General features: G+C 49.8%; 6 protein-coding genes across 6 annotated transcripts; 5 read left to right on the top strand and 1 right to left on the bottom strand.

The window, feature by feature from the left end:
- Positions 1–1,592: 1,592 nt before the first annotated feature.
- STEHIDRAFT_126211 (tannase and feruloyl esterase) lies at positions 1,593–3,583 on the top strand. Its single transcript, XM_007310821.1, has 4 exons — positions 1,593–1,850; positions 1,910–2,652; positions 2,734–2,913; positions 2,979–3,583. The coding sequence occupies exons 1-4, from the start codon at positions 1,772–1,774 to the stop codon at positions 3,378–3,380; spliced, it is 1,404 nt and encodes a 467-aa protein (XP_007310883.1). The 5' UTR covers positions 1,593–1,771; the 3' UTR covers positions 3,381–3,583.
- Positions 3,584–4,055: 472 nt separating this feature from the next.
- On the top strand, positions 4,056–5,890 carry STEHIDRAFT_68888 (Formate/nitrite transporter; the record flags this gene model as incomplete). Its single annotated transcript, XM_007310806.1, has 9 exons — positions 4,056–4,169; positions 4,252–4,388; positions 4,536–4,578; positions 4,810–4,876; positions 5,098–5,151; positions 5,241–5,295; positions 5,409–5,550; positions 5,620–5,647; positions 5,718–5,890. 9 exons carry the CDS (start codon positions 4,056–4,058, stop codon positions 5,888–5,890), a joined length of 813 nt encoding a protein of 270 aa, XP_007310868.1.
- A 1,008-nt stretch (positions 5,891–6,898) lies between these two features.
- Positions 6,899–8,087, top strand: STEHIDRAFT_163139 (uncharacterized protein; the record flags this gene model as incomplete). The annotated part of the gene is made up of 5 exons (XM_007310820.1): positions 6,899–7,338; positions 7,404–7,632; positions 7,691–7,787; positions 7,844–7,940; positions 8,027–8,087. 5 exons carry the CDS (start codon positions 6,899–6,901, stop codon positions 8,085–8,087), a joined length of 924 nt encoding a protein of 307 aa, XP_007310882.1.
- Positions 8,088–8,201: 114 nt separating this feature from the next.
- STEHIDRAFT_68830 (FAD/NAD-P-binding domain-containing protein) lies at positions 8,202–10,728 on the bottom strand (the record flags this gene model as incomplete). The annotated part of the gene is made up of 10 exons (XM_007310800.1): positions 8,202–8,954; positions 9,013–9,074; positions 9,141–9,196; positions 9,255–9,425; positions 9,484–9,518; positions 9,577–9,677; positions 9,728–9,947; positions 10,008–10,156; positions 10,455–10,470; positions 10,609–10,728. Coding segments are annotated over 10 exons (1,683 nt in total), but the record flags the coding sequence as incomplete, so codon positions are not given.
- A 3,879-nt stretch (positions 10,729–14,607) lies between these two features.
- Positions 14,608–16,857, top strand: STEHIDRAFT_172889 (membrane transporter; the record flags this gene model as incomplete). The annotated part of the gene is made up of 8 exons (XM_007310819.1): positions 14,608–14,760; positions 14,813–14,836; positions 14,890–15,243; positions 15,414–15,510; positions 15,564–15,945; positions 16,011–16,240; positions 16,317–16,580; positions 16,677–16,857. 8 exons carry the CDS (start codon positions 14,608–14,610, stop codon positions 16,733–16,735), a joined length of 1,563 nt encoding a protein of 520 aa, XP_007310881.1. The 3' UTR covers positions 16,736–16,857.
- A 1,440-nt stretch (positions 16,858–18,297) lies between these two features.
- On the top strand, positions 18,298–19,042 carry STEHIDRAFT_68850 (uncharacterized protein; the record flags this gene model as incomplete). The annotated part of the gene is made up of 4 exons (XM_007310804.1): positions 18,298–18,456; positions 18,512–18,525; positions 18,577–18,727; positions 18,788–19,042. 4 exons carry the CDS (start codon positions 18,298–18,300, stop codon positions 19,040–19,042), a joined length of 579 nt encoding a protein of 192 aa, XP_007310866.1.
- Positions 19,043–20,129: the final 1,087 nt, after the last annotated feature.

Here is a 20,129-nt window from a genome sequence, read left to right as displayed (position 1 = left end):
ACTTCGGTAGGGGGACATGTACACTAGCACCCGGAAGAACCGCGGTACCAGAGGTCATCAGCAAGGGGAACGGGGATGGGAGCAGTCGCAGACCTGGTCTCGAGAAATCAAACTCAGTGCGAACTGGATATTATATCTAGCTCCACATCCGAGCTTTCGAGTTCACATTTTTTGCTCACAGAATGATAAACAAAACTGATGTGAATCGCTACATATATGCCCTAATAGCGGGATAACGTACCCGACAAAACTGATCGAAGGTCAAATTGGGCTCCATGGAGAGGCGCTGAACCTTCGACGGCGCCGAGAAGCATTGCTCCTCTGCAAAGACCGTTAGTTTAAATAAATGATAATGTTCGAGAGCACAAACGGCGGAAATTGAGCAGAATACCTGGGCATCGAGGTACAGCACGGAAAGGCATCGCATTTGTACATGAGCCCGGTCAAAGGAAGACCCAGAATGGGCCTATGGTTATTATGTTCCAAGGTTTCAGCGATATAATTGGATCCAAGGATGACGACTCTCGAATCATTACCAAAAAGCCATCATTCACAACAGATGTATTTCAAGGAAGCCATATTTCAAGCACATACTCAGGACTGCATTGGCCGCCTATAAGATCGCGATAAAAATACTTGCACTGCCGAAGCCGAGGCCTCGCAGCGTCACTGTCCGAAGGAACGCGCCGGCGTTTTTTCCACCGTACTTGTCGACTTTACCCATTGCCATCGGAAGAACGAAAAATATGGGTGGCTTTTGGTTGCGCAAAATTTTGTCTTTTAGCCGGACGGACCAGAATAAGCATGCATTTGCCGTGTGGTTCAAAGGGGATCCAGAGCGCAAGCGCCACAGCAGCAATCTCTGTGCAATATCAAAACTTAAGCGCAAACAGTCAGTGTCTTCATTCAATTGTAAATATGGAATGAGAAACAAAACCTCAGAGACAAGAAGCTCACCAAAATACGACGCCCATGATCTGATCGGACCCCACCGTTATCCAGCGTGTCGACTCCGGATGTTGAACGGAGAGGCAGCCGTAATACTTACAGAGTGTGTATATCGCTCGTAACTACCACGCTTTCAATATAATCAGAATCACGGGAGTCATGATAGGATAAGGGTCATGGATGTCTGAGATGGTCAGAGGAAAGGCTATGGCAAGGTTATGGTGCAACAAATCGTGAGAGCATACGCGGAATAAGCCGGAACCCCTTTCTTCCGGATTTGCTCTCGCCACACGGCCGTGCGCCACCCACCACATCCGTGCTCCCATGCTCGACTTTCACGAAAATGTTCCCTTCTTCCCTGGCGTCTGGGATTATATGTCATCTCGCTCTCAACATCTGCTTTGGAGAACTCTTTGTGTTCATCTTAAGCTATAGCTTGATCAAACTGGCTCTGTCCTGATCAGTAGCCGCCATGCCATTATCGTTGTCGTGGACAGTGACAGGAATCTTCGCGAGCTTCATCCCATTTATCGCAGGCCCCAACAACTTTCAATTTTTTCTCTCGTCCCATCTCTTCAAACAAACCGACTTGTCGACAGACACAACCACGACTCCCAACGTCAACTCATGTATCACCCTCCAAACGACCCTCCCCACCCTCCTCCTTACCTCCAACACCTCCATATCCTCTATCACCCATGTCGTCGCGAACTCCACAATCCAGACCGCAGGGTCGTGCACGTCTAAGGCATATGTATCTTCCGATATATGTAGAGTTGTAGGACAGGTTAACACGACGGAGAGCTCGAGGGTCAAGTTCGAAATGTGGCTCCCGATGAAGGAGGAAGCTGAGGGATGGTACGGGAGGGTATTGACCGTGGGCAATGGTGGTTTGAATGGATGTACGTTTCTTCCGGTTTACTTAACTATATTACAACATAATGAACATAGTGGCGTATAGGTATCGACTACGGCAACCTCGACTACGGCTCCTCCTTCCACTTCGCCACCATCGCCTCTGACAACGGCCACGACGGCGTCGGCGGCCTCCCATTCCTCGACTCTCCCGAAGTGATAAACGACTTCGCGTGGCGTTCAATACATACTATCGCCCAGCTCTCTCGGGTCATCGCAGCGCATTATTACTCCCCTCCTTCATCACTTCCATTACGGTCGTACTACATAGGGTGTTCCACTGGTGGACGACAAGGCATCCAGTCCGCACTTAAATTCCCCGGAGATTTTGATGGGATCCTCGCGGGTGCTCCTGCGGTTGATATGCAGCATCTGTTGGGATGGAGCGGGATAATTAGTCGGGCTGTGGGTGCGGGGAGCGGTAAAGGGCGAGAAAGCGCGCAGTTTATTGATGAGGAAGGGTGGGATTTGGTTAGTGAGGAGGTGTTGAGACAGTGCGATGCGTTGGATGGCAGGATGGACGGGATTGTGACGGAGCCGGATGAGTGCCTGTTCGATCCAAGTCTGCTGTTGTGCGGCGAGGAGTCGGATGAAGATGTTGAGAGAGAGGGAAATATAAAGAAGAGAGTATGTTTGACGGAGACGCAGGTGGATGCATTGAAGAACATATACTCACCGTTGGTGGGAAGAGATGGAGAGACGGTGTTGTATCCGAGATTTGATCCCGGTGCGGAAAGGATACCGATGAGGAATCGAGTCTTCGCCCCGGAGATATTCTTCTATACTTTCGTGCGTTTCACATCTCTCTTCAGTCATCGTACTTTCTACCCCTTATACAACTATTTTCTGATTATACTGAGACGGATATAGGATTGGTGGCGCTATGCGATCTACAACGACAGCTCTCGTACGCTCGATGACTTTGGCCTCAAAGATATTGAGTTCGCGGACAGCATTAATCCGGGTGGTGTGGCGACTTGGGATGGTGACTTGTCCAAATTCAGGGTGCGGGGAGGGAAGATTTTGACGTACCATGGAAGAATGGACCCGGTTGGTGTTTCCTCTTCCAAACCTCGTGTTTATACAATACTGATGGAACTCAACCAAAATCGTAGCTGATCGCCTCGGGAAACTCGAAGCGACTATATAACCTCGTCTTTTTTACACTCTCCAACACTTCTAACCCTACCAATCCATCTTCAATCGAAGACTTTTACCGCCTCTTCCTCATTCCCGGCATGTCCCACTGCACCGGCGGACCAGGCGCATTCCATTTTGGACAACGAGGTCCCAGTGCCTTGGGTACTGCGCGCAACGATTCGTCACACAATGCGCTCTTGCCTTTGGTCGAATGGGTGGAGGAAGGGCGTGGACCAGAGGTTATTATTGGGACTGAGGATAGTGATGATAGGAAGGTGAGAGAACATTGTAGGTGGCCGGGATGGAGGAGCGTTTGGCGTGGTTCCGAGGGTGAGGATGGACGGTGGGTATGTGAAGGCACTTCTGGCGACCCTTAAGCATTGCTGTATCTTGGGGCTGAGAAACGAGCATGGCAGGGCTAGGGAAGTTGAGCATAACTGTTTGAGTGATGTGGCCCAACTGTCGACATGTCTCGCCACCCCCGCAAAATGGAAGCTTATTTCCCCGCATGATCGCCCTCGGCCGCTCGCTGAAACACCGATCGGGATCCCACGATATCGCGTCCAATAATAGAACTGCCTCCGTGCCTTTCTCTTCAATTTCTCTTGCCTTTCCTTTTGCAGGACCTTTTATGTTTTATTCGTCTTTCTGCGTTCTGCTCACGGCCCGTCTCTCGGAGGCCCGCTCAACACAACAGCTCACCAGACCAACCTCCGGTTCTCACAAGCACTCCCGTCCTCCATTGAGAGGTCGCTTAGTCTCACGGGCCATGGGTCCTTCTTCGCCCTATATGGGAAACTGTTCCTACGTCAACTGGTCAGGGTAGGGAAGGCGCCCAAGCTCGACGCTCATTCGCTCGAGAAAACGCACTAAGTATAGGGTTGCGTTCGTATATTTATAAGAAGACCCGCCACGCTAGCTGGCTCGTTGCCCCTTGCCCTCCCTTTTGGTTCAGCAACTTCACCTTTCTTCATAGTTCTCGTCGGTCGTGCTGGGACTTCCCATCGAAGTATCACTTCAGTATACGAATAACACGAAACACTAGATATAAGATGCCGTACACGCCGACACCGAGTACGCTCAAGCCTGCGGAGGTCGCGGTCGCGCTTGTCGAGTCTGCGGTGTTGAAACATCGGACGAGGCTAGACATGATATTTTTCAAGGCCGTGCGTACATCTCTCTTCCATGACATACCCTTAATTTGCCTGCCAGCGATCGCTGACTATCGGGGATGGGTGGCGTGACCAGTTTATGGCAGGCGCGATGCTCTCCTTCGGCGGTCTGCTCTCTGAGGTCATCCAGGGTGGAGCGGCAGGGCTCACGGCGTCGAACCCGGGGATCGTGAAGGTGCTGGGAGGGTTTGTTTTTCCTGTGGGTTTAGTGATGTGCGTATCGATCCTGTCTTTTTTCGTTCAACTGCGGCATTTCTATTGCATAATTTCGGCGATTTCGTGGTGAAGCGTTGCCACGTCTCGAGTTTTTGCATCTATGCATGGGATGGTGTTACTAATGTTTCGCTATTTTGGATTTAGGATCGTCTTGCAAGGACAGGAGCTTCTTACGAGTAACATGATGGTCAGTACTTCCGCAGCTCTTTCTTCTGACAACGTAGCGGTCTTAGTCGCATCTTTCGTCTACCCCACTCCTTCCAACGCATCTTCATCTGTCAAAATTCTATCCATCATCCTGAGTCCGTTGAGATCGCAAATCCTCTCCTGGAAGTAGAAATTCCTTCTCCTTTTCTGGAAAGTGGATTACCACGACGCGAAGAGTAAGCTGACTGTAGCCTCACTCTCGCAATGATAGATCTTCCCCATGGCTGCCATCAAAGGCGCAATTCCGTGGTGGAGTATTCCTCTGAACTGGCTCGTCGGTATGTTCGTCTCGTATCCTCTCCCATTCAGGGAATTCTGCGTTTGTTACCTTTTTTCCCTTCGTAATTCTATCCCCTTCGCAGCTCCCCTTTTTCTTTTACCTTTCATTCGGATGGCTTTCCAGCTAGTAACGCATGGCGCAGCTCAGGCTGACGACCTAAAAATCCGCTGCTGATTGATCGTCCTGACATCGACGTTGACGCTGACTGACACTCGACAGTGACCTTTGGCAACCTTACCGGAAGCCTGTTCTTCGCTGCCATCCTCGTCAAATGTGGGTCTTCTTCCGCGCCGCATTACGCCGTTACGCCCCTCGAACTACTCTAACCAAGTGCGGGGCGTTTCTGTTCCTGTGATTTGTAGATTCTGGCATCATTTCGACGGCACCGTACGATACCTTCGTACAGACGTTCGCCATGTCAGTTTCTCACTCATGCTCTCACTCCCCACAGTCCAACCTCTCTATTTCCTTCCCGTTTGTCTTCCATTCATTTCCTGCTAACTTGATCTCCCTCCGTTTCGGCGATGAAGCCATAAAGCCGGCGATCCCCAATGGCACCAGATCTTCCTTCGCGGGATAGGCTGCAATTGGCTCGTGAGTATCGCGATATGGCAGGCAGCCGGGGCGCGGGAGACGATCTCGAAGATATTCGCGATTTGGATACCGATTTGGGTGCGCTCTTCGTTTCATATCTCACGCGTTTGGGATTATTTAGGGCTTACGCCGAGTGGTAATGTGCAGATATTCGTGTCGTGTGGATATGATCACGGTGCGCTGCTTTGAGTCAATGATTGCGAGGTAGGGAGGAGCGCTGATGTTGTGTTTGTTTTTGTGTGTAGTTGTGGCGAATATGTTTTCTGTGCCATTGGGGATTATGTTCCACGCAGACGTACGTTTTTCCGTTGATCTAACTTCGCACTTCGTTTCACTGATCTTCATAACAGTTGACCACCGCAGAATACATCCGCAAGTAAGTGCTCTCCTTTCTCCGTCTCTTATTCCCTCTCCTTAATAAAATACTCACACATCTCCATTTTCCTGAATAGATCGTTCATAGCAGCTTACATCGGCAACATCATCGGCGCCCTCTTCGTCGCGCTCCCAGCGGTATACTTCTACCTCTCGGATTACCGCGCAGAGGCGAATGTCACGGATGTGGATGTGGAAGCTGGAGAGGGATTTGGGTCGAGTGGGTCGAGCGGGATGGGTGTGGGGGAAGTGAAGGGAGGGAGTGTGAGGGTTGAGGATGGGAAGAGGGGCGACTGACGAGTGTAGGGGTGTTGTACAGATGATGCTGTGGAGGATAGTGATGTCGGAGTTATTATGTGAGATGTCGAGAGAGAAGGGTTGCGGATTGTAGGATAAGTAGTGTTTTGATTAGTATGATTTACGGGCTTGCTTTGAGTTCATGTTCATGTTTTTGCTTTTACGTTCTTCACGTCTTTGATGTATTTCTTTTGGCACGATCAAGAGCTCTTGTGGCTCGACACTGATACTAGTAGTGTGAGTCGACTAGTGGGAGAGAGAGAAAACCTGATTTAACTCATGAACATCGAGAACGCATTGTTGGACGTGTGGCGTCGCTGTGGCACGACCTGGAAACAAGCTTGAGGCGTGGGAACGTAGTTCCGGGCGGCGCCGGTTCACTTGTCGTTCTTTGAATTTCGGACGACCTTGATGTAGAACTTCTTGAAGCTTGACTCGTCCTATCAGGTCCTATCGAGTGACAGCATATGCCATCTTTTACTCCCATTTCAAGGCCCTCTGGTGCAGGCCGTACAGCTTCTTCTACTTTTATGGATGTCATCACGTCTTCGAACATGATAATGGATATGTCTCACTCAGGCTCTGCCTGAACTTCGATGATCTGGATCACACCTGGCCTGACGGACTAAGCTGACTATATGGATTCGTTCAACAATATCGAGACGTCTGGATGTTTCTAGCTTTGCCACCAGCTACAGATACCACCACCTCCGAGAAAATGCTCCTCGTCTACCCGCTACCAGTGGTCCTCGTCATGGCTCTCGCACTCGACATCTCAAACGCCCAATCCACCTCCTTCGCACCCTCAGACTCAGACCTCCCATCCACCGTCGGACGCTCCTGCTCAGCCCCAAATAACCACCTCGACACCCTCTCCCACAAATTCATATCCGACTGCGATCCTAAATCGTTCTGCTCCTCCGCCACGAACGGGACCTGTCAGCCACGAGTCTGCCGCCGCGACGAATTCGCATACGGATATCTCCCTGATGAAGTCGTTCCGAGCCTGTGTCCTGAGGGTGCGTTCTGTCCGGATGATGGGAGTGGATGCGTGGGGCAGAGAGAGGTGGGAGGGGAGTGTGAGATGGGGAGGGATGAGCAGTGTGTTGCGATGGAAGGGTGGGATAGCGAGGGTGCAGGGCTTGGCGATAGGATGAATGTGAATGGGAGTGTTTGTTTGAAGGGTGTTTGCGCGTATGTTTCGCCTGTTCATCCTGCCTTAAGACTTCTTTGTTGATTTTTGTCTGATCGTGATACAGATACGCGAACGTAGGCATCAACCAGCCCTGCACCTCCGAAGTCATTTCGCACGAATATAAAACACACGACGGAGAACACTACGTCAACGTAATCGCGCGGGATAATTGTCTCACTGCGAGTTTGTTCTGTAGTAATGATACGGCGACGTGTCAACCGGTTAGGATGGTGGGTGAGACGTGCAGGTTTCATAGGGATTGCCAGAGCGTGAGTCCCTCCCCTTTCTCCAACGTCAGTCGTGTAGGCTGCTGTCGAAAAGTGTGACTGATGCTGGAATGATGGTTTATAGTATTTGTGCTTGCAGGGATCCTGCCAGAGCCCGCCGAATGCGCCGTATACCATGGCAGGGTGGCAGTATGCTGTCACAGCCATTTCTATCATCGCAGGTAAACAGCATTTCACGCTCTTTGGCAACCAATCGATGTTAACACTTTCGGAATAGCGATGGCAACCATCTGCGTGATGCTCACCCTCATGCACAAACGGCACAGACTGAAGAACTTCCAGGAGACGAGGGATTATTGTTACGAACAGATCACGTACGTTCTCCTTCATCCCACCCACTTCCGTCAGTTAACATTCTCTTGGTCGGACGTTGTGCTCACGCTATACTTGTATGACTTAGGCTCCGGAGGTCTATCATGGAGATGAACGGACGGTATGACCGTCTTCGACTTCGAAAATAATACATGCGTACTACTGTCATCCATCCTCTATACACATAATGCAGAGTTTCTCCGGAACACAGTATTTATCTCGATTAAACATGCGTGGGGTTACAGGGGCAAAAAATGGCCAACTCAATCATCTGAACGCAGGATATTGCGAAAGTATTCTTGAACTATACCAGGGCCAGTACCGTACGCTCCAATCATCCCATCCGGCCTAACCAAGAAATAGTGAGTTTCAGAGTCGGCAGGCGCTGACGATAGTCCATATCCAGATCGTGCATGCCCAGCTGCATCGATGAATATCTTATCCGCTGCCACGTCTCCAGCCGGCTGTCCAGAAGGTATTATAATCCAGAGGGTCAAGATGGCCATAGTGCGATATCTCGACGCAAACTCGAGGTCGAAGGGTAAGAATTTGTTACCCGGGAAAACGATCAGGGTATGGACGGTAGGCGAGTATACCTTGAACAGCGTCGTTTCGGAGGAAGAAATGATTTCCGTAGTAGCGTCGACCTCGCGAAGCGAGGTAGCATCCGGTGCACGGTCCCCCGCCTGGAGAGTGTCTCCTTCGACTCCAAATGGATTCATATGGGGATCCTCCGATGTCCTCCTAGGGAATCGCTCGTCCACCACAATAGAACTCCAGCGATAATTCACCCAAAGCTGTGACAGAGCGTTGTCTCGATACATGGGATCCCGAGCAGCACTCTCCGAGGCGTTGTCGGCCATTTGGGGTTGAGCACCGATGGTGCGTGCGTGGAGGGCGTTCGTGAGACTGAGCATATTGGCGACGACGGGCATGCGCTCGGTCTGGTACGATGGAAGAAGAGCCTCAGAGGCGAGACCACGGTAGGCGAGGGCGAGTTTCCACGCAAGGTTAAACTGGGCGAAAGGGCTCGTCAGACGTATTTTCATTGCCGTCGAGAATGTTTATACTCACTGCGTCTGTCATCCCGGTCACGACTCCCTGACCGCCAGCAGGTGAGTGGCAATGAGCTGCATCTATAGCATTCACACATGGATTAGGCAGCGTTCACGCTCAAAAAGTACGGTCCGCTCCGAGCTTACCTCCGATGAAATGAACATGTCCTGTGGAGAACATGTCCACCATTCGTATATTTGCCCTGTGGTATATACATAGCGCTGAGGAAAGGGGCTGCAGGTAAAGAGAATAAAACTGACCGCCATTCAGTGCTCCAGGTCATGTCGGAGAGAATGATGTCGTGACGACCCGATATTCCAGAGAAAAAATTCTGGAGCTTGTCTACATTAGTTGGCAGTCTCTCAGGGAGCTGGGGTCCTATGGATTGAAGCTGGAATCGTGGGAATGGGACCATGGGTTTCAAGAAACAGCTGGAAGGTCAAACTGATTAGTCCTCGATGAGCTCCTGTGATGGTAGACCAAAATTACCTCAGGTTCGACATGTCTCCCCATCGATGCCAATGCTTCATGATATACGTATTCAGTGCATTTGAGGAAGTGAGAAGACGAGGAAGTATTTACCTCTCCATCCAAGCCATCGGCAGTAACGTCTGCTATGAACATGCGTTCTGCTTTACGCATCTCACCGAGGAAGTTGACACCGACCATGGACCGGATACGGCCTAGTAAAAAGGATGAACGTCACAAAGTAGATGTAAATCGCAGGAGATACCTTTGGCACCGTCTGCCGCGACCACAGATGCATACTTTCTAGTTACTGTGGCTGCAGGTTCACCAGTCGGAGACCTGTGGATGGTCTCTGCAGCAGCGTAATTTTCACCCTCACGAAGTCCCACTAAGGAAGTGGACAGTTCAACGCAACCTCCGAGCGCCTCAAGGCGCTTACGAAGAGCAGCTTCGAGTGATGCCTGGCTCGTACTGGCTATACTGCGCTGATTGGGAGAGAAAGAGGGTTATCTACTAGAACAATAAAACGATCATGGACAACTTACGAATAGAATCGATGGGCTCTCCTTCAAGGGTGGACTCCACTCGAAATCTTTGACGGTATTGACTCCATCGGGTGAGGCATATATACGAATTACAAACGGAGGAGTGGCATTCTCGAGGACTTCGTCGACACAACCTATGGTGCGAAGCACTTAGTCACCGCATATAATATTCAACCGCCAAATTTGTGCCCGGGAGGTCGAAATTCCAGTTTATTGAAAGAAAATTCCTGGAGCATATTAAAAAAACCCGGGACTCTCATAAATAATAAACAATTCTATTAAATATTAATTGTCTGGCGGGAGAAATCGAAACCCGCCAAATCTGGTGGGTGGGAACTTTGAAAGTCCCTCAGTTTTAATTATTTTGGAAATCTGTCTTGGGGATCTCTTCCTTTCATCAAAAGGAGCATTTTGACAAGACAGATAACTCTTAGAGGCGAATTTGACCCTCCTGTGACCGGGTCTTCCCGGTGTTCGACTTATGCGGTGAGTAAGTGCTTCGCACCATATAAAGGAAAGGAGTTCCAGCTGGCGAGCCTGTTATCCCCAAACAAGAGCTCAGTGTCTCGTGATCGAAAATGTGCAGGAGAATGGTGCTTACCTGGACGCCGGTACCGCGACTGCTTGTCGAGTACTGGGCCTTCTCATCGATGATTCTCGTCGGAACGCCTTGCATCATGAGCACAATGGCCATAGTCAGGCCAGTTGGGCCAGCGCCGACCTGATATCATGTCAATGAAGACAAAAGAACATCGATAGATCTATAGCTTACCACGAGTACGCCGTCATTCTGACTGCTTGCCATCTGGACAGTCTTTTGCGTGTGAGTCAAGGTAAGAATTAGTGGTAGATGGGGACTGATACGTGGAAGACGATGCTAGATGATCTTTGGAAGATGAACAGGAGATGGCCTTCGAGTTCAGATCGCAGACAGGGAAACTTCGCCACTACAGCTATAACAACCTCGTGCCATTAAGCGCTGAGGATGTTCACTTCGGGTTTCAGGGCCTTGGTTCAACTGCCTATTGGTTGGGAGATACACCAACGCTGCAAAGGGATAAAGGCTGAATTCCTTCATAGGGTGAGTGGTCTCAACCAGGAAGACTCCTCTGGTCCAGGTAACTGATGGACTCGAAGAGAAACCGATAGGTATAGAACACGACAAAAATTTTCGCTCTCGAACAAGATACCCTCAAAGGTGGGAGGGTATCACGAAAGATGACTAAGAGAGGCAATAGGTATGGGACCTCTTTGTGGAACTCGAGCCAGAGATGGTGCTGAGGCTTTGGTTGAGGGTCACGAAGAGGAGAAGACTGCAAGACTCGGGTTGAACCGGAACGCAAATGCGACGAAACGGGTCTCCGCCGACGATCGAGTGTGGCGAGGGACACACGTTTGCGCCACACAGAGCACGTTCAAGGCAAAATCTTGCAAACTTCGGTACAACGAGCTGAGAAGATGCGATAAGTACGTTGGCATTGGTGCATTATATATATGCCCCAAGAAACACAACATGTATTTCATCTGAACAAGGATAAAATAAACATTTGTAGGGAGGCTCCGAGAGAGATTAGTGGGGTTTGTCCAAACGAGTGCGCTTTGTCGCACAAGAGATCGTGTCAGCGAGAAACTCGTAGCAGAATATCAAATTAGAGAGAGGATTCACCTTCAAATGACTATTTCCTCCTTTTATCAGCTGCCGCCTGCAACAGCCGTACCCTCTCCCAGTCACTGAAACCACAATGAAGCGGAAGACTGTCCCACAAAATATTCTTCATATCCTGCTCCTCCTTTTCGATCCCGGGCAGACACTTCTCGCAAGGATCCAAACGAGTGACCGTGCCATGGAATACATCATAACCAGCAGACTCTGATAACACAGAACCTTCATCCGAAAAAGAACAACGTCCATCGGTCCGCTGCCAGATGTATTTTTTTATCCGTGTTCTAGCATTTACGGAACTTGCGTAAGCGCTCACGTTTGTCGGCCCTGAACTGGTCTCGGAAATCATCCAACGTCGCTTGGACACGGGGATAGAGGTCCATTAAATAGCCGTTTCTGAACTGTCGTATGTCGTCGCCACTCATGAGAGAGCACGCATAAAGCGCGGCGGGAATAATGATCGGGATCGAGAACTCTTTGGCAATTTCTAAGGCGTGCCAGCACTGAGACGCGTACACTGAGGAGAACTCCGACGGTCGTTCGACGGATTTATACTTTTCGAACGTGTCAGGAAAATGAGAAGTGATCCAGGCGATGGCATAGTCGCGAATGCCTTTGACGGTGTATTTAGTTGATGAGCGGAGCAACTGCGCGACGCACAGACTCACTCGTCAGAGCATATACGGCGAAACAGAAAGTTGATGACGTACTTGGTGTACCGCCTCGGCCTCTGTATCACATAGTTCTCGTAGATAGCTACCGTACAACGTTCATGAGGTGAAACCAAGTACTAAACCGTATGAGACAGAGGAAAGACTTACCTTTCGCCTCGTAGAGCTTGAAACAAGTAATAGAAATCTACGGAGCTACCTTCGACGCGAATCACATTGCAACCTTCGTAGATCTCTTCGGAAGTCAAAGTCGAGTCGTCGAACATCTTACGCAAGACCTCGGAGCGATCGACAATGGTCTGTCTCTGAACTCGAAACCCCATGCCTTCGCAGATAATGACAGTGTCGCCCTCGGAGTACCATACCTTCGCATTCTTCCAGAAAGAACCAGAGCTTGACCACTTCGGATAGAGTGAGACAGGCTTCTCCATATCGGTCTTGGAACGTTTTGTAGGAGGACCCAAGTCCGCGATGTCGCTGGTGTCACATTCGGGGGATCGTTGGCGTCGTAGCGACTGGTGCTGAGCATCGTCGCCCTCGGGATGGGACATTTCCAAAGAATGAGAATGTATCGAAGTTGATTAGTTCGGATGTCAAATCCGTTGACGACGCAGGGATGGTGGTGGTTGATGAGGAAGAGCGACACGAAGAACAGACCTGAACACAGGAACATTTAGTCGGAGTTTCAACACTCAGCCACATACGCCACAGCGAGTGTGGCGCGAGTGTGGCGCGGACATGTCGAGCAAATACTGTTCGGTATATGATCAGCCAAAGTACGCAGCCAGTTTCGAACCGAGGGTAAATACGACGTACGTTGCTCTGTAGCTATCAGTTGAAGGAGGCATCGCTGAAGTCGATGAGAGTGAAGGGTTTGAGGCGTTAATGATAACTGGATGGATAGGTACTTAGTAGAAATGGAAGGCTAGTGGGTCTCGGAGTACATTATAACTCAACGATCTGGGTTGAACGACGGTCATCAAGCTCGGGCACTAAAGTTTACATGCCGGCCAACCTCCTCAGTAACCACGAAGTGAAGTGAGCGGGGATTTTGTATAGGATGGCCTGAGTGTGTACAGATGGTGGCACATCATTCATTAGATACATAAGTACTTGCGTTTAAATCCGGGTCGACATCCTCCAAGAGAGGTCTCGAAACCACATTCTCAATACCTGTCTGAGTAGCGACACGGCATTTTGTTACCCTCTCTCTATGTATTTCATGAGTTCGAACAAGAAAGGAAGAGACAGAAGTTTGGTGATTAAGAAAAGAGCGCTAACTGTGCTGCTCATTATCTTCGATACTGAAGATCTCGCGACCATTCCTGAGCCCTGCTCTACGTAGCGCTCATACCCACGAATAATCCGGGGGGGCAAACCTCTCTACAGAAGGGTTTACCACCCTGAATGCTTGTCCTCGGAAATAGACTGCAGGCGCTCCAGAGCGCCGTGGGCGTATTCAGAACCGTCAGAATATAAAGCCGGATATGAGCTGGCGAAAAATGAGATTTCAATGAGAGAGTGTCACAAAGGTTCGGGCAAGGTACAGGCGATAAGTCGGGAAGATAACGATAGGCTACTGAACTTCAAGTTGAGTCCGATTGATCACGAGCAAAGAGCTTAAATTGCCCATAGCAGGGCAAAACAAAGACGACGCTAGCAAGCACAGAAGAGCAGGTTAAGGTTGTAGGTGGAACCTTGGAACAAGGAGCTGGGACGGCAGACCAGACCCTAGTGCGGTGGATTATCCCGATACCTAGCAACATATCGATGCATCATAGATGCATCATGAAGGTGGCGGGAGTGCCTCTGCTAGTCAGTGGCTGCCAGTGTAAGCCACGCTAGGAGAAGATAATGACAGGCAGGAGCCTAGAGATAAGAGGCAAGATACTACAGTAATTACCGCGAATAAGTAAATGAGTTCTCATTGGACCATATCTGAAAGTTTACGACGGAACGAGGTGGAGGGTGGTGAAGTCGAGCTGCCATGGCGCACGACGATGGCCCTTGGGGAGTGAAGACCCGAGCAACTGGCTCTTGTCCCCGGATGAATATGGCAAGCGCCCAACTCGGTATCGCTTATGGCTTTCTCCACAAAAGTCAACATCCTTTCTGTCCGTCGCGAGCGAACGTGCGACTATCATTCATAAAAATGGTCGCGTGGATGGCCTATATCGGTTTAACTACATAAAGGCAGCTCTGAACGAGATAACTGGTCTGTCATCCGTTTCTCTATCCACAAACTACTTTCATCGATACTGACATCATGAGCGACGTTGAGAAACAGGACGGTGTCGAGGTGGGAACCAAGGTCGACGTGAGCGATGATACGTCAAGCACGACAGCAGGAAGAGGTGAAGTTTTATCTTTAGAAGATGTGGATCCGGCGCTCGACGCGAAGATGCATCTCGTGAATAATGTACGTGTTTTCCTTCATGTGTTCATGGATCACCCTCACTTTACTTTCGAAGGTAATTGACGAGATAGGGTGGACTGTAAGTTCAGCTCATAAGACATGATGTATTTCTTCTGACTAAGTAGAACATAGCCTTACCACGTCAAACTCTTCGTCCTTACGGGCTTCGGCTATGCCGTCGACTCACTCCTCCTCCTCCTTCAGTCCATAACGTCAACCCAAGCCGTCCTCGAGTTCCAACCCTCCTTCAGTAAAGGACTCACCATCGCCTCTTACGTCGGCCTTCTCGTAGGTGCCCTCTTCTGGGGCATGACATCCGACATCATCGGCAGGCGCTTCGCATTCAACACATCGTTGCTCATATGTAGCATATTCGCGATTGCGGCCGGTGCTTCGCCGAATTGGGAGGTTCTTGGGTTGTTTGTGGCGTTGAGTGCGTTCGGAGGAGGAGGAAATTTGGTCATGGATACAACTGTGTTTTTGGAGGTGCGACCCGTTTCTTTCCATGGTAGCATTTGAGCGGGGATATTGCGGGAATGAGGCCGAGCGCGGGCTCATACTGTATTCCGAATGAGTACCCAGTGCCTCCCTCTGGATAATTGAGTCAATTTCGGCGCGCCCTCGGAATCTAGCATCAGTGCTGACTTTCGTCACAGTTCCTTCCCAGTAAACAGCAATGGCTTCTGACACTCCTTGCTTGCTGGTGGGGAGTCGGCCAACTCCTCGCCGGCCTCGTCGCATGGCCGTTCCTCTGTGGGTCTCCTCTTCTGTTGCGCCAACTTTTTCTTACTCTGTTCCACATCTAGCCGACTTCGCATGCGAGTCCGCCCCTACATGTACAAAAGCTAATAATATGGGCTGGCGTTACGAATGGTATACTTGTGGCGCCCTCGTATTCGTCATGTCCATACTGCGCGTCACCGTCATCCGTCTTCACGAAACGCCCAAGTACTTACTCGGGAAGGGTCGGGATGAAGAGGTTGTGCAGGGGTTCAGATCGCTGGCCGATAAATATGGGAGGCCGTGTAGTTTGACTGTGGAGCAGTTGCAGGCTTGTGGGGTGGTTAATTCGGAGAAGGGAGCAAATGCGGGGAAGAAGGGAATGCGGGCATCGATCAAGGAGCTAGGGGCACATTTGGGTGGTTTGTTCGCGACGAGGAAGATGGGCCTGTCAACGTCCTTGGTTTGGTAAGTCTTCATGGCTCTGTTCCCGTCCGTATTTCCAGAGATCTCACTCATGAATCTGTATCCAGGTTTTCTTGGACGCTCATAGGTCTCGCCTATCCGCTCTACAACGTTTTCCTTCCCGAGTACCTCAAATCTCGCGGTGCAGAGACCGGAGATGGAAGTAACTATACGACATGGAGGAACTACGCCATCGTCAACGCATGCGGTATCTTTGGACCCGTGCTGGCAGGCTTCCTCTGCAACTGGCGCGTCCTCGGCCGTCGTGGAACAATGGTCATCGGCGCCCTTGTCACCAGTACGTCATCGTTGCCTTATTCCACATATCCTATCGTACTCACAAGAAATGCTAAATCTAAACCCACATCACCCAGTGACCTTTTTCTTCGCGTATACCCAAGTCCGCACCTCCGCCCAAAACCTCGGCTTCAACTGCGCCATCTCCTTCTGCCTCAATATCTACTACGGCTGCCTCTACGCCTACACGCCCGAAGTCCTACCTTCCGCACATCGGGCGACGGGGAACGGGATAGCTGTGGGGTGTAATCGGGTGATGGGCATATTGAGCGCGGTGGTGGCGACGGTGGCGAATACGGAGACGGTGGTGCCGATTTGGATCTGTGCGGCGCTGTATGTTGGTGAGTTGATTAGTTCTCTTTGTTTTCACTCTGGTTCTTTTTTGTAGAGGGTTGGATGAAAGTTGATCGTTTCTATCTGTGTGGTATTTTGTTTAGTCATGGCCGCTGTGGCACTTGCGTTTCCGTTCGAGCCGTACGGAAAGCGCTCGTCGTAACGCGTTTCTCAAGGACGACGCTGACATGGACACGAAGTCGCATGGCAAGTTGGCCTCACCGAAAATACACGATCGTGCAGTAGGTCAGCGGCAATGATACTGTATCTTATAAGTTAGGTCGCACATGAGCAGACGGTGCGCTCCCGTTCGAGTCGTACAGAAAGCGCTCATCATAGCGTATCTTTCTCAAGAGCAACGTTGCCGTGTCACGACCCGAAGGGTACGACGAGTAAGGCTCTTCTGGGAGGTACACAAGTCCGCAGGGTAGGCCGGCAGCGATGACGCCCGTCTTACCGAGTGCACAGAGTGTGGGTTGGGCGGCGAAGCCGGAACGACTGCTTCTTAAGAATGTCAACGATGCTGGATGAGGTTGGTTCTCGTTGGTCCGTCCATGATGATGATGCGGAATCACAACGAATTTTCTCGATCCTTCTTTGCCTGACGCTCTGAGGTCAACTCGTTCTTCTGATAACCACCTCTTGAGTTGATAGGCATCATGTGTCGTATTTGACTGGTCGGGAATCGAAGGTTGAAGTAGCTCTAACAGGAGCATCGTTAGACCGAGCAGGACCCTTTCTCACAATTAGTATTGGGCTGGAATTCTTGGCAACGTCGCACCGTCAAAATTGCTTGCTGCTCATCGTCGGCGAAGTTTGCGCTTCGTATATATAAGTAGCTCCCTCCCTGGATTTCTCCTCTCCCTCGGTCTACCGCGCTCGGATACAGGACCACCATTTACTTCATAAACGGGCCCCCGGAGAATTCGTACTTTATGGGTGATACAAAGTCATATGGCTGCGACACTGTTCTTCTGCCGGGCGCTTCCCCGTCATCGAATCGTGTGACAAAAAGGGTATGTAGTCGTGTACTTGTATAACCTCGTTGCGTCCAAGTAGATGTGTAACCTTGATATCTTCTTTGTATTCTGTGAACCCCTACCGGGACAAGTATCGCCCTCCGACATGTCCGCAAATACATCCTGAAACGAAACACATTTCGATCGGATAGGCGGCGTACTGATGCGAAGATTGTTGGTTTCAGTCCAAGAAAAACTAATGATCTAACATTTCTGTCTTCTAATTCGCAGGAAGATCGAACTTGGTCAGCGGGTTGTACATCATGACTACGTTGTGAGGCATCTCTCTCGAATCGAACCTCACCCTGGCGTACCATGTGCATTGTCGTAGTCCACCGTTCAAATTAGACGGGAAAAACCCTAATGTTAGGGTCTCAATCAGTGATATGATGATCAGTGGGCACTTCAAACCCAGGCGATAACAAAGCATTTCCTGCTGAGCACAGGGAAAGTGTAGATGCCAAAGGTAAGGGTTCACACCATCAGATCATCCGTCGACTGAGTTTTCACGTTACATTAGTCCACCCATATTGTTTGTTGGCAATTCCCCCTCGGAGAAACACAATATCTATATTTAAAGAGAGCGCAGCCCGCATTGATGGATAGTAATGATTCTTCCCTGACGCTGAGAACATAGGTCTCAGGATCAGCGCTTCATAAAGAGGGTGTTGTGTAGCCGTCTCTGAAGACACACTCATATCCTGTCATGGATTCGCCCGCCGCTCTCCCTTCAGTTGTTACTGTGACCCTTGCAGGGCTAGAGCTCTCGGTACTCCTGTCTACATTCCTCTACGCCATCACTTCCTGCCAGGTATTTGTGTATTGGCGCAGCAAGTTCCACGACCGGCCCTTCATTCGTTATCTTGTGCGTTAATCCACCATAATTGGTGCAATTAATTTACGCTGAAACCGAAACACAGGTAGTCTGGATATGGTGAGCGTGACGGTGGATATGCCCACTGACGTGGGCTAACTTATATTTTAGGATTATAGAAACATCACACACTGCCGCGTTCTGTATGTATCTTTACAGGCTGACAGTGACATACTTCGGCAACTTGGAGGAAATCGGTTCAAGGCACTGGTCCGTCGATGCATCTGTGCTCTTGCACAGTATAATTAGTGCGACTGTTCAAGTGCGTACTATTCTATTTCGGGCTACTTCGCATCTTTTGCTGACTTCAGCGATGAAACAGTCCTATTATGCCTACCGAATTTATGTGCTATCGGGAAGACGAACCATAAGTATTATATCGTGGAGTATCGCAGTACTGGAGGTACTTGGTGGTATCGCTATCACTGTCCTTCTCAGGGTTGGCCCGGTCGCGTATCCTCCAGCCATGTTCAAGACAACAACCGCTATCATGTCGTTGGATGTCACTATAAATGTTCTCAATACTTCTGCTCTCTGCTACTATCTACACAGAAAGCGAAGTGGAATCAAGAGGTGAATATCACTGTTTCTCGACGTTTTTTAAGGATCTCTCCTAACTCTGCGGCCTTGTCATAGGACGGACGATATTATTACGTCTATCACTCTGTGGTCACTAGGTAACTTAGTCCCCAAATACTCAGCTCGTGTTCAGTAACATTGATTGACCCGTTCTCATAATAATTCTTGAATAGAAACTGGAATTGTTGCTGCGTTAGTCAAGAACTTCAAATCATGTGTAAATTTTTTCCTCACCCCCTCACCCCTTAGCTTGGTTGCCGCCGCCATATTCATCATGGTGAGCAAGAACATCTTTTCAGGTTTCAAAATGAAGATATTCATCTTGATCCTACTTGGTACAGACCCTCGTAGACCCCGAAACCAGTGAGTATTCACCAAACGCTATCATAACGGATTGCTTATTGTCACGTTCAAACCCTGTTCAGATCTCTTCGGTTCTCTCTCAGCGTTCTATGCCAAATGTGAGTAGTCTTTCCCGTATGTACTATGTCTTTCTATTGAAACGGTCCGTATCCAGTGTTGTCCAATGCCCTTATGGCCTCGTTAGTCCCTCTTCCCTTCCTTCTGCTGTTGTTTCGACTTACAAAACCATTTGTAGATTAAACGCTCGCGGACCCTTTGGTCCGGGAAAATACCACGCCAAGAGTACGGATGCGATATCACTCGAGATACGAACTAAGCAGGTAAGACCGCCTCCGCCTCGTTGACCTAATTTCCCTTCGCTTCAAAGCTATGCACTTACTGAGAAATAATCACTGGTGAAGGAGCGGATTGTAGTGCCATCTTACGGCTTACCTGCTAAAGATGCTCAAGACCATTTCAAGGAAACAAATTCAAACCTCGCTATGAAGTTCAAGTACCCCAACTCCACCATGGATATTTCAAGCGCAAACGAAAGCACGGGCCCATCAATGCCAGAGAATGGCGACGACGACTCTTCGATGACGGAACATCCAGTAGGAAAAGGGGGCGTGGATCCAGAGAAAGGAAAATAAAACAATTCCTACGATACAACCTCTTGATCATCCAGGTTTTACGAACATAAAGCAGGGGTGATATCGTAGGCAGATCGTCTTGACTACCGT

This window comes from Stereum hirsutum (genome assembly GCF_000264905.1).
Source record: "Stereum hirsutum FP-91666 SS1 unplaced genomic scaffold STEHIscaffold_22, whole genome shotgun sequence".
Classification (NCBI taxonomy): domain Eukaryota; kingdom Fungi; phylum Basidiomycota; class Agaricomycetes; order Russulales; family Stereaceae; genus Stereum; species Stereum hirsutum.
The sequence above is the reverse complement of the archived record's forward strand: the minus strand, read 5'-3'. Positions and strand labels throughout refer to the sequence as shown.

What these genes read in the sequence shown, in the direction of transcription:
- STEHIDRAFT_126211 (XM_007310821.1), top strand. Translation starts at nt 1,772, where the DNA reads ATGTGGCTCCCGATGAAGGAGGAAGCTGAGGGATGGTACGGGAGGGTA. An exon ending in AGATATTCTTCTATACTTTC is followed by an intron (nt 2,653 to 2,733) that starts GTGCGTTTCACA and finishes AGACGGATATAG; the next exon opens with GATTGGTGGCGCTATGCGAT. An exon ending in ACCATGGAAGAATGGACCCG is followed by an intron (nt 2,914 to 2,978) that starts GTTGGTGTTTCC and finishes CCAAAATCGTAG; the next exon opens with CTGATCGCCTCGGGAAACTC.